Source organism: Prionailurus bengalensis, chromosome C2 (assembly GCF_016509475.1).
Source record: "Prionailurus bengalensis isolate Pbe53 chromosome C2, Fcat_Pben_1.1_paternal_pri, whole genome shotgun sequence".
Taxonomy (NCBI): Eukaryota; Metazoa; Chordata; class Mammalia; order Carnivora; family Felidae; genus Prionailurus; species Prionailurus bengalensis.
Window position 1 is genome coordinate 105,356,978 of NC_057350.1, and position 14,046 is coordinate 105,371,023.

General features: G+C 36.1%; 1 protein-coding gene across 2 annotated transcripts in view; it reads right to left on the reverse strand.

The window, feature by feature from the left end:
• SMC4 (structural maintenance of chromosomes 4) overlaps positions 1 to 14,046 on the reverse strand; it is a 46,452-nt gene that overhangs the window by 17,561 nt on the left and 14,845 nt on the right. For both annotated transcript variants that reach the window (XM_043595008.1, XM_043595010.1), the window contains exons 8-13: positions 8,556 to 8,696; positions 7,616 to 7,766; positions 6,088 to 6,252; positions 3,295 to 3,528; positions 2,137 to 2,322; positions 249 to 410 (exon numbers count right to left, since the gene is read on the reverse strand). In XM_043595008.1, the coding sequence (XP_043450943.1) occupies positions 249 to 410; positions 2,137 to 2,322; positions 3,295 to 3,528; positions 6,088 to 6,252; positions 7,616 to 7,766; positions 8,556 to 8,696 (1,039 nt within the window). The remainder of the gene's footprint in view (positions 1 to 248; positions 411 to 2,136; positions 2,323 to 3,294; positions 3,529 to 6,087; positions 6,253 to 7,615; positions 7,767 to 8,555; positions 8,697 to 14,046) is intronic.

Below are 14,046 nucleotides of genomic sequence, written 5' to 3' on the forward strand. Positions count from 1 at the left end.
AAGCAGTTACTGATGATGGAAGTTAGAAGCGCCAAGCTATCAGTCACTCTAATATCAGAATGTATATTCCTTTAAGGGAGGCATTGCAAGGTTTTTTCTTACAACTATATAAACCCACAGCCTAAAATATCCTCAAAACCTACCAGCTGTTCACTAAATAACTATAAAGAAAAAAGCTAGAGTTCAAATGCAGAAAACAATTTAGTACTTTAAAATTAAATTAGAGGTAGTTTATTATGAATACCTACCTTATCCAAACCTATAAAGGTTGCAACTCCAATATTTTGTCTTTTAAGGAAGTTCACACAATCTTGAGCTGTATCAATAGAATCAACAACAATGTAGTCTAATGCATGACAACAGGATGAAATAGCAACATCGTATTTTTCATCAATTGCTCCTAAGTCTCCCTAATAATAAGAGGCAGGGGGAAAAAAAAATCATTGCACAATCAATAATTAGGCACAGGATCATTTCATTATAATTCCTACATATTTTTCAAGTTACTTTGAAAAAGGGAAAGGGAGACACAGCGAAAGGGAGACACAGAATCTGAAACAGGTTCCAGGCTCTGAGCTGTCAGCACAGAGCCCGACGTGGGGCTCGAACTCAAGGACCGCGAGATCATGGACCTGAGTTGAAGTCGGCTGCTTAACTGACTGAGCCACCCAGGCGCCCCTACACATGGTTTTTAAAAACACAAAAGGTACTCAATGAAAAGTTATGTGTTCCTCTCACTCAACCTTCCCCTTTTTTCAATCACTACTAGTTTTTAATGCACCTTTAAAAAAAATTTGTAAGATATGCAAAGTTTGGATTTTTAATGAGCACAAAATGAACTGTTTCATGAAAACGAAAACATACAATGTAAAGATTTTCAAATCTGTCAACCTTAAAAGCCCTACAGCATAAGCAAAATAACTTCCTAAAATAATGAAATTTGGGGGCTCCTGGGTGGTTCAACTGCTCAGCATTTGAGTCGATTTCGTCTTGGGTCATGATCCTGGGGTCATGGGATCAAACTCTGCATTGGGCTCCACACTCAGTGTGAAGCCTGTTTAGGATTCCCTCTCTCCCTCCCTTGCTCTTGCTTGCTTTCTAAAAAATAACAAAATAAATAAATAAATAAATTGGAGCGCCGGCGTGGCTCAATTGGTCAAGTGGCCAGCTCAGGTTGTGATCTCACAGTGGGGAGATCAAATCCTGTGCTGAGCATGGAGCCTGTTAGGGGATTTTCTCCCTCTCTTTGCCTCTCCCCAGCTTGTGTGCACTCTTTCTCAAAATAAGTAAACAGAAAAAAAATTTTTTTTGAACTATTGAAAGCCAGCTAAGATTATGTAAGTCCCCATAAAACATATTTGCCTGTTTATCAACCTATTAATTAGCCATGAAGCAGCATTCATACAGACTAGCTTTTTCTTTGAAAGCAAAAGAATAGATTCAAATTATATCGCCCAAGTAAATAAGGTGTAAGTCACACGGCCTGGAGACATGGAAGCAACTCTGCTCGGTAATCTTCATTTGCACTTACAAATCATTCTCTTTTCTCCTTCTTTCTCTGGAAGGCTAACTCAGGGACTGCACTAACTGGGTCCTTGGTTTTCTAAGCTTTAGAAAATGTGAAGTAACAGCTAGAGATGGCAGGGTAGGAGTTGAAGGGGGTTGAAATATTTTCCCCATTTCCTTCTGGCCACCCTGTAGCCATGGCTACAGCTCCCTTCCCTCTTCAAATTCAAGAGCAGTAATGGTCTCCACTATTGCTAGCCTTGGGTTTCTGCCTTATCCCGATTTCCCTAAACTCTAGCCACAATCTTCAGTATAATGGTATAAAATCCAGAATTTATCAAATTCTTTATTTTTTAAAAAAAGAATAAAGTGGTTTTGTTAAATTTCCTTATCATTGCTAGTTTTTTTTTCTTCTTGGTACTAAATGGTAGTTATCTAAAACTAAAAAATAAAAACTACGTTTAATATGAGATAATCCATACCACAAAGAATTTTACCATGACTGAGTACTAAGAGCAAAAAGGTCTTTTAAACAAAAATGAATGTTACAGCAACTCAGTATTATAGTTAAGTCAAAGAAAGAAAATTATTTACAGTATCTTGAGCCATTTCCGAATAAATCTACTTTACCAATCTTCCATATATTCCTGGAATCCTGCCAGATTTTTTTTCTTGAATTATTGCATCAAGGACTTTCCCTCTACTTCGATTCATTGCTACGGAACTCTTTGCTTCTTCAACTTTTTGGAAAAGATCACGAACCAAACTTTTCAATTTTAATTCTTCTTGTGTAAGTTTTTCAAGTTCTTTTTCTTTCTAAAAGTGAGAAAAAAAAATGAATCCCAGAAACATACGCCCAACCTAATTCTAATAGCATAGAATTAGTTGTAATCCCTCAAAAAAGACGACCAATAAAAAACACCTGAACCAGAACTAAACTTCCAAACTGCAGGGTGTGGGTTTCTAAATATGGATGGGTTTTCTATTTTAAAGGAATATAAATTATTTGGGTCAATAACAAGGACCCTAAGTGCAATATGGTTCTAGTAGTAAACTGATTAATAAAATGAGTAAAGCTAGTGTGCGGAAATCTCAGTTCCATACCACAAAGTTATGTGTAAGTGTGTTCCAATTCCTAAGGTCTGCACTAATCAAAAACAGACGTTGGTATAGGACCCAGAATTTAAGGGACTGGGCAGGACTATGGTTATAGTGTGCTTTGCATTCTAAATAATGAAAGATATTTATTATATATGTAATTTTCTTTTTAAAAAATCATAGCTTTGAAATGAAAGGGAATATGGTAGGTGAATAGCACTATTGCTATACAAAAATGCCAGGCTGTCAACAAAAGGAATCATACACACGTACATAAACCCCCAAACTCTCAGTTTCTCAATCTCTTAAGTTAGACCAGCCACTTTTCCTGACATTATTCCCCCCTCCTGGCTTTAAATTATTACCTCTATTACCAGTCAAGAGTATAAAGTAAAAGCTCAAGTTACAAATATAATTTACCCCCAAAATAAACTGAGTTACCAACAAGACAGAAGTGGTCACTGAATATAATTTAAGTTTACGTTAAAATTCTAATTGGTCATGAAATTCCCTGATGACTTCCATAAATTCAGTATCAGAAAAAAATACACTAATTGGTTTATATATTCATTCTTACACATTTACGCCAGTTCAGATGTTTAGATTAAAAAATATATAAATACAAACATATAAATTGAAAACTTGGATTGATAAACAATATTCAGAAAAAAAACAGAAGCAAAGATTTACCTCTTTTAATTCCAGTTCAGATTGAGGGAGTTTTGCCTCTATATCTCTGATCGCAGTTTTCCTTTCTTTGAGAGTCTCAGATGCTGCACTTAGAGCTTCCTTGGCCTTACTTAATTGAGACACTGCAGTATTATGACGACTGAGATAGATATCAAGTTCTGACTGAGCTACATCCATCTTTGAACGTGCTTCATTTACAGATTTGCTGAAACCCATAAGTTCTTTCTCTCGACTCTGTTAAAATATGATGGACTCCATTAAATCTGAAATACATGTTTTCAAACCTAAGCTGAAACGGAAACCATACATCTTGAATTCAACTTTAAAGATTCTACAAACATAATACATAAAATTATAAATAATTGTTACAAGCTGAACACACTAATAGTTTTTGCCGGGTTGCCAATGTTCACTGTACATAGTCACTTCCCAATTGATTTCACAAGCACTTAATGAACTAGATGTAAATATGCTTTTTAGAAATTAAAACACCAACAAAAATGAGTGTTCAAAGAACAAAAATTTGAGTGTAAACTCTAGATCCATGGTATTCCACATTACCTTACCTGAAATGGCAAAGTGTAAAGACTATTCAGCAGAAAGTTTCCTCAAGTATATTTATGTTGAGAATCTTTGTAAATTTTATTTAATTAAAAAAAATTTTTTTAATGTTTATTTTTGAAGGAGAGAGAGACAGAGCATGAGTGGGGGAAGAGCAGAGAGAGAGGGAGACACAGAATCCAAAGCAGGCTCCAGGCTCTGAGCTGTCAGCACAGAGTCCAGCGCGGGGCTCGAACTCACAAACTGTAGGATCATGACCTGAGCCAAAGTTGACGCTTAAATGACTGAGCCAGCTAGGCACCCCTGTAAATTTTACTTTTTAAAGTTTATATATTTATTTTGAGAGAGAGAAGAGGAGAGGAACAGAGAGAGGGGGAGAGAGAGAATTCTAAGCAGGCTTTGCACTGTCAGCACAGAGCCAACGAGGGGCTTGATCTCACAAACTGTGACATCATGACCTGAAATCAAGAGTCACATGGTCAACTGACTGAGCTGCCCAGGCACCCCATGAACCTTTGTAAATTTTAGACGTAAGGCCAGGTAATACTCGAAACTGGTTATATTTGACAAGTGGGCAGAAATTTGGGGCTACCATAACTGACTATGTAGAAAGGATCTATTTATTAGAATAATGGCATAAGAGAAGCACTTACAAAAGCTTAATCCTTTTGTTTTGCACATAAGGGAACAGACCCAGGACCATGGGGTTATGTGCAAAATCATCAGATAATCAGTTTAAATGTCAAATGGTAAAAATCATGAACACTAACACATGTACACACTGCTCACAATGTTCTAGGCCTATTACGAATGTTCTATATGAATTCTTGAAGATAACAATTTCATGAGGTAAATATCATAATTATGCTCATTTTGAGGAAACAGGCTACAGTTTAAGTAACTTGCTCAAAGTCATGCAATCACTCAAGTGGCAGAACCTCTCTTTTTAGCTACTATATTGAGGAATGAAGACACTTGGATGGGTGTCCTGGCTTTGTCATTAATACACGTTGCCAAGATACACAGAAGTACTCAATATGTATTAGATGAGCAAATGTGAAAATCTGTATCCATATATACTATTCATGAAAGCTATTGCATTACCTATTGCCATTTTATCACATGGGCATGTTACTTATAAAGTTCTGTAGTATGGCATTAGAACATGCCCCATTCCAAAACAGAATCTATTAAATCTGTAGCTTAAAAAGCCCACAAACCCAATACAACTTTACTGAAGTACAATTAACAAAGTTTGTATATAAGTCTATAACTTAGGTACTTAAGTCTTACATAACTTATAGAACGTAAATCAATTCAACTCATTAGTATTATCTATTACAATTTCTTTTTAAAAATATATTTATTTTGATATAGAGGGAGAATACACAGGAGGGTCAGAGAGAGGAGGAGAGAGAATCCCAAGAGGCTCTACCCTGTCAGCGCAGAGGCCAATGTGCGGCTTGAACTCACAAACCGTGAGATCACAACCTGAGCCCAAATCAAGTCAGACATAACCAACTGAGCCACCCAGGTTCACCTTTTACAATTTCTACTCAGCATACTCAGTTCTGTCAAAAAAGGCTGTGAATATAAACAAAGACAGCTAAGCTTCATGCTTTATACTCTCATTGGGTTGATAAGACATATCAATATGACAACCTCATACTCCTATTAATGAAGTGCTAAAATAGCTAACATTTTTATTAATTTCTTACTTTCTAGGCACTTTATGTAAGAGTATGTACATTTTATTTTTAAAAAGATTCACAAGATGGGTAATATTTTCTTCCATTTTGAGAAAGAGGACTTTGAGACCTAACAGCCTATACAGAAAGATAATGACTGATGTAGGATTTCAAACCAAGAACTGACTCAAGAGCCATAAACTATTATACAAGTGCTACAGGAGAAAAGAAAGGTACTTATCAACTTGTGGTTAGTGTGGTTCCATGTTTTTACAGGTGTTAACTAATTAAGAGAAGACAAAAAGCTATTTGATGAAATCAAATAAGGGCATTTCCTGCCTCCACCATAAATTCTCATTTAGTTAACTTTTTTTTTAAAACGGGAAAGTAGAAAACAAAAAGAATTTAAGCTATTTTTATGAATGCTAGATATTGTTAAGTCCAAAATTTTTCTAACAGTTGAGTTTTTACTATTACCACACAAAAACATTCTTCAAGTTAAAAAAAAAAAGTCACCTAGACACCAACTGATAAAGAATCTTACTTCTTTTTCTTTTTGAAGCCCTTGTGTTTCCTGTTTAAGGCTATCCATAACTTCTTTCAATTTTTCTTCTTCTTTCTCTTTTTCCTTCTCAAGGGCACTATTTCGAGTTGTTGTCTCATTTATGATTTTCTCACTCTTGGCAGGTATACTTTTAAATTCTTCAACCTAAGATTGTAAAACAAATTAAACTTGGAGGAGCACGTACCTTTAGGCTATCCAGTATCATCAGTATTTGGCTTATTTAAAAGCATTTCTCAGTATCCTCTAAGTCTTTGTGGTTTCCTTTGTAATTTGACTTGAACTAGCTGGCTTTAGCAAATACTTTCTTAACCATTTACTGCAATTTCTGTGCTCTTAATTTAACAGTAAATTCTACGAATTCCTCATTTGTTATGGAAGAGAATTCTCCCTGGCTGGCGTTCAGGTCTTTCTTCCTTCTGTTCTACTTTCAGGCTATAACTATCCTTCTTCACCAATTAATATACTCTGGCTATGTGGAATTTCCTAAACTGTCCTTCATGGTATATTGAAACTTACCATGGATGACTTTTACACCCCGTGGCCTCCCCGAAATCCTAAAATCTTTCACAACATTACCCTTCCAGAGTCACCATGTAGGAGTAATATCTTATTCCATTAATACCTTTGGTAATAACCACTTATTGACATTTGATGCCTAAAGACTAATACCTCTATAATAGTTACAGCTGGCTTAGCCTGTCCAATTTAAGCATTACCCTCAAATCCACGTTGGTTTGTTCAGATTATCCAGCACCAGAGTTCAACATTTCCCCAAAATGATGACCCTCAAACACTGATTTGCACAAGATTTATTCCCATACTGAATGGAAAGTATTTTGTAAACAAATGCATTTGGAAAAATACAACATAAAGGAGAGCCTATATTATAACTAACATGTAATTATATGGTACAAAGCCTTTTTTGGGAGAAGGGACTTAGATGTCATATCTATTAATATCTGTTAGTTAAGAAAATAGTTTGAAAGACTGCCAATTGATCATTAGGGACTGATTCCTAGGAAATAATGCGTTCTGTTCCAAACTTAATCGTTTTTAAAACCTCAGAATAGCTAATCCACCCTCTGTAGATTTTTGAGTTTCCCCTTCCCTCCTTTCCAAGAGAGAACTCTTATTCTGATACTCTCTAGGAGGCAGGTAATGTTTTTAAAATTTCAGAATACATAACCAAAAACATCTCTTTAAACCATTACATTAAGAAAAGGAAAACTATGTTGTTTACTATCAAACAGAATTGGTGACTTGATAAGTATTTTCCCGACAATATATGCCACAGAAACATAAACTCTAAATCTCAAAGCCAATGAATGCAAAATTTACCTTTGGAGAAAAAAAAAAGTCACAATCAGAGATAAATCCTAGAACACTTAATATTCAGAATCCCAACTCATTTTCTTAAAAAATGAGGGAGTGGCACATCCATGAAAAATAATGAAAATTAAATCTGATATTCAGATATGAAATTTGTAAGATTTCTTTCAAAACCTACCTTTTCTTTATCTTTTTGAAGTTGTTTCTCCAGTTTTTTGGCTTTACTTGAAGCATGTTTTAATTTTTCCCTAACTTGAACATCTTCTAAATCTAGCTGTGTAAATTTTTCTTTGTTTTCCTCAATAAATTTTGTAATTTTATTCAGTTTCCTAACAAATAAAGAGAATTATTAGTCATAAAGAGAATTATTAGTCACTATTTTAGATATTCATTTATTTCAAAGTCATGCTACATGTTCTGCCTGGGACACTGCCTCTGTAAATGTGTCCAAGCTCTTACAAGGTAAGATTCTAGAGCTAACCATTTTCAAACTGGTCCTCTCCTTCCACTAAATTTGAGGGAGCCATTAAAATATGATTACAAGAGTTGCTTTGCCTTTCTAAACTGGATGGGAAATACTACATTTCCTGGTTACTATAGAGTCAAGGTATAGAAATACAATACCACAATGTAAAACTCATTTTAAAGAAAAAAAGATCACATAGGTAAGAGATATTGGTGTCACCAAATACTGTGAGAAGGCATAGAGAGGGTCATGATGAAACTTAAAAAAAAAAAAAAAAAAAGTAACCTAATTACTAATTAAGAATTAGAGTAACCTAATTCTTAAGATGTGTGGACTGTTTATTCTTAAGACAACTAAGCTGCCAGGTTAAATTTTTTTTTTGCCGTGTATTATTGTGTTCTGCCACTAGGAGGCAGCATCTTCTGTTAATTTAGGACCAGTGTTGTGCACTGAATTTGTGATGATCAACTGGATGCAAGGCAATTAAGTTTTTTATTCTTTTTCTGAAAAAGGAGACCATTTTATAAGTTGGCAAATTACAGTTGGCATTACATTTATGTGCTGGCAGAAAGTTTATATATATATATATAAAATACACACACGTAAAAACAACTCAACCTAAACACTTTAGTACTTTCCAAGAGATTATTACTTTTCTACATCTTTTACAGCTTTATTCTTAGCTTTCATTTCATTTGACAGTATATTGCTCTTCTCATTAATTTCTTTGGTATCTTCATGAATTTTTTCCTTTTGAGTTTCCATTTCAGCAATTCGTTTCTGCAGATCATAACTAGAAAAAGGAAAAGAAAAATCAGAGATCCTAAAATGCCATTTCTAAAATTGTGTAATAACTTAGTAAAATTAGTGGTTTCTACAGTATTCTTAACTACAACCAATTTACAATTAACTACCTAGGGCTACAGGGTGAAGCACAGGGGGTACTGCAGTACAGACCTAACTCAGGGTCAAAGCTAGAATTAGGAACAAAATTGGTTCCATACAAACAAAATTAGATCAGCTATTACATGCATTATAGAGAATGTATGTGTAGAACTATTAAGTACATTAATAAACACTTGTGAACCCACCTCCCAACTTAAAGTAGAATACTTAAAAGTCAACTTTGAGGACTTCAGGGAAAGGTGGCAGGTAGGATGATCTTAAGTTCTCCTTGTCCCAAGGCTACAACTAGATTAACACCCTTATCAGTGTAAACCCAGAAAATGAGGAAGACTGGCAGAACACTCTCCACAGCTACATGTAGAGAAGAGGCCACACTAAAGAGGGTGGGAAGGGTGGAGAAGGTGGTTGGGGCTAAAGGGACCCATTGGAACTGTTCTTGGGAGGGAGGAATGCTATGAGCATGAAAAAGGGAGAAAAACAGACCCTCACTACAAGAATCTCAGGCATGGGGAAGACAACACCCCATTTGGGTTTAAAAACTAGAGGGAACTAATTTTGAGAGTTCTTATGATCAGTGGGATGTCACACCTGGAAAAATCAGATGGGAGGTTGAGAGGAAACAGAGACTGCGACCCTTAAAGAGACAGCACAACAAAAAGTCCCATGGAGATAGAGCATAGAAGCAACAGTTTGAAAGACTGAAGTATATGTGAAAGAAATTTATTTACTAATTTCAGAGCATGTAACGGAGGGCAGATATATTAAGGAGAAACAAGAGAGCTGGCAGGCACCATTTTCTCCCCTATCTCCCAGCCTAGATACAGAGACACCTTCAGGAACCAGTGCAGTGCCAATACTCTCCATCTATCTTGCGAAGAGCTTCCTCAACCCCCACCCCCACCCCGATTCTCCTCCAGTCCTGCCCCCTCCAGCATGCCCTTGGCCAAAGCCTATCCAAAGTGGTGCCACAAGCCTGGCAATGTGCAAGGAGCACAGACAGGAGCCAGCACCACACCAAAGTGCCACCTGTCCTGAGGAGAGGGGAAGGTAACCACACACACCAGTTTGACTTGAGCCTCAGCAGTGGGCTGGGAGCAGTCATTTGGTCTGGCTGCAGGCCCTGCCCACCAATGAAAACTTCTCAAGGGACAACAGGGAAAGTGTCCTGCAGTTTGGTGCTACTGCATCTCTGGCAAATGCCTGTCTGACTCAAGTGGCCCCAGATTGGCCCACTAACAACACAGGGAACAAACCTTGCCCAACAGGCAGAGTGAGCCATTGCACATGACTGGACTGAAGGCACATGCAGCTCAGACCCACAGTGGCGTTACATGCAACACATATGAGACACCCCTGAAGTGCCAAGTTCTGGTGAACAGGGGACACTGCATTGCAGGACACTATAGGACCTTTTCTTCATAAAGCCACTACTTCCAAGAGCAGAAGACGTAGCTGACTATCCTAACACATAGGAAAACCTAGAGAGTTGGACAAAATGAGGTGACACAGAAATAGGTCCCAAATGAAAGGACAGGACAAAATCACAAGAGAGCTAAACAAAACCGAGAGAAGCAATATACCTGATAATTTAAAGTAATGCTCACAAAGATCCTAATTGGACTTGAGAAAAAGAGGGGAGAATCTCACTGAGACCCTCAATACAAAGAGACAGAAAACCTAAAAAAGCACCAATCAGAGATGAAGAGCTCAACAACTGAAACTAAAAATGCACTAAAGAGAATATACAGTAGAACAGAGGAAGCAGAAGGATCACTGACCTGGAAGACAGAGTAATGGAAAACATCAAACTGAAAAGGAGAAAAAAATAGTAAATGAAGAGACTTAGGGAACTCAGTAACAGCATCAAATGAAATAACATTCACATCATAGGGGTCTCAGGAGAAGAGACAGAAAAGGGGGCAGAAATTGCACTGGAAGAATAGTGAAAATTCCCCAAACTTGGGGAAACAGAAATCTAGATCAAGGAAGCACAGAGAGCCCCTCAAAAATAAACCCAAGGGGATCCCCACCAAGACAGATAGTAATTAAAATAGAAAAAAGTAGTGATAAAGAAAGACTTTTAAAATCAGCAAGAGAAAAGAAAAGTTACATAAAATGGAAACCCCATAAAGCTATTAGCAGATTTTTCAGCAGAAACTGCAGGCCAGAATGGAGTGGCATGATATACTCAAAAAATGCTGACGGAAAAAACCTGCAGCCAAGAAAACTATCCAACAAGGCTATCGTTTAGAACAGAAGGATAGTTTCCCAAACTTGATTAAAGGAATTCATGACCACTAAACCAGCCTGACAAGAAATGTCAGTAAGAAAAGTATGAAGTACAAAAGCAGGAAATTAAGTATATCTATGAAAACCAGTCAAAGCATTCACAAAATAAAAGGATGTAAAGTATGGCACCATATACCCAAAATGTGGCAGGAAAGGAGTAAAGAATGTGTGCACTGAAGTGACCATTAATGCGCGAGAAAGGAATCCAAGTATATTACTAACAAAAGCTGGCAAGCTTTCTTGAGAAGAGCAAGAATAGAAAAGAACTACAGAAAAAACCATAAAACAAGTACATTATCTGTCAATAAGTACTTTGAAGGTAAATGGATTGCAGGCTCCCATAGGGGAGACATAGGGGGACAGAATGGATAAAAAAGCAAGACCATCTAGATGCTGCTACAAGAGACTCCTTTCAAACCTAAAGATGCAGATTGAACCTGAAGGGATAGAAAAGCAATTATCATTCAAATGGAAGTGAAAAGAAAGCGTAGCAATACCTGTATCAAACAAAATAGACTTTAAAACAAAGACTGTAACAAGAGACAAAGAAGGACACTATATAATCCTACAGAAGGGAACAATCCAAGGAGAAGATAAAAACAATTGGAAATATTTATGCATCCAACAGCAAGCACCCAAATACATAAAGCAACTGTTAACAAACATAAAGGAAGTAATAATGGTAATACAACAACAGTAGGAGATTTTTAACACCCCACTTACATCTATCCATTGATGTACAAAAATCCACAAGGAAACAGTGGCTTCAAAAGATACATTGGACCAGATGGATCTAACAGATGTATTCCTAACATTCCATCCTAAAATAGCAGAAAACACTTTTCAAGTGCACACAGATCATTCTCCAAAACACATCACATTTTAGGTCACAAAACAATCATCAAGAAGTTAAAAAAGATACAAGTCAGACCATGCATCTTTTCTGACCACAGCACTATGAAACAGAAACCAACCACAAGAAAAAATGTGGAAAGAACACAAACACATGGAAGTTAAATAGCATTCATTAAACAATTAATGGGGTTGACCAAGAAATCAGAGAGAATTAAAAAAAAAAAATACATGAAGACAAATGAAAACACAGTGTTTTCAAAATCTTTGGGATGCAGCAAAAGCAGTTCTAAGAGGAAACTTTAGAGCAATACAGACCCAGCTCAAGAAGCAAAACCAATCTCAAATAAAAAATGTAGCCTTACACTTAAAAGAGCTAGAAAAGAACAAAATCAAAATCAGTAGAAGGAAATGATCAAGATTAGAGTGAAAACAAAATAGATCAATGTAAAAACAAACAGATCAATGAAATCAGGAGCTGGTTCTTTGAAAAGATCAATGAAATTGATAAGCCTTTAGTGAGAATTATCAAAGAGAGAGAGGATTCAAACACAATCAGAAATGAAAGAGAAATAACCGACACCATACAAAGGATTATTAAGATAATGTTATGAAAAAAATTACATGCCAACAAATTGGACAACCTAGCATAGATAAATTCCTAGAAACATAATCTCCTAAAACTGAAGTATGAAGAATTAGGAAATTTGAAGCAGACTGATTATCAGCCATGAAATTGAATCAGTAATCAAAAAACTCCCACAAATGCAAGTCCAGGACCAGTTTCATAGGTGAATTCTACCAAACACTTAAAAGAAGAGTTAATACTTATTCTTCTCAAACTATTCCAAAAACAGAAGAGGAAGGAAAAATTCCAAATACATTCTATGTATGAGACCAGCATTACCCTGATACTAAAACCAGGTAAAGGCACTACAAAGAACTACAGGCTAAGATCTCTGATGAACATAGGTGCAAAAATGTACAACATAATATTAAGCAAACCAAATCCAACAATATATTTTAAAAAGTCATTCCCTATGATCAAGTGGGATTTATTCCCATGATGCAAGGGTGGTTTAACATTTGCAAATCAATCAACATAATACATCACATGAATAAGAAAAAGGATAAAAACCACATGATCATTTCAACAGATGCAAAAAAAGCACGTGACAAAGTACAACATCCATTCATGATAAAAATCCTCAAGAAAGTAGGTCTACAAGGAACAAGACTCAACATAACAAAGGACTTATATGAAAAACCCATAGCAAACATCTTAGTGGGGAAAACTGGAGGGCTTTTCTCCTAAGTTCAGGATGTCCACTCTCACCACTTTTATTCAACATAGTACTGGAAGTCCTAGTCATAGCAATCAGACAAGAAAAAGAAGTAAAAGGCATCCAAATTGGTAAGGAAGAAGTATAATGTTCACTATCTGCAGATGACATATTATATATGGAAACCTTAACAGACTCTAAACAAGAAACTACTAGACGTGATAAAAGAATTCATTAAGATCATAAGATCAAAATCAATATACAGAAATCCATTGCATTTCTACGCACTAATAATGAAGCAGCAGAAAGAGAAACTAAAAAAAATAATCTCATTTACAACTGCACCACAAACTAAAATACCTGGAATTAAACTATCAAGGAAGTGAAAGACCTGTACTCTGAAAACTATAAAACTAAAAAACTGAAGATGACACAAACAAATGGAAAGATATCTCATGTCCATGGACTGAAAGCAAATACTGTTAAAATGTCCATAATACCAAAAGCAATCTATAGATTTAATGCAATTCCTATCAAAACACCCACAGCATTTTTCAGAGCAGAATACTCCCTAAAATTTGTATGGAACCACAAAGACTCCGAATGCCAATGCAATCTTGAAAAAGAACAAAACGGGAGGTATCACAATCCCAGATTTCAAGACATATTACAGAGCTGTAGCAATCAAATCAGTATGGTACTGGCACAAAAATAGCCATATCCATCAATGGAACAGAACAGAGAGCCCAGATATAAATGCCTGCTTATATGGTCAATCTCTGACAAAGTAGGGAAAAACATGCAATGGGAAAA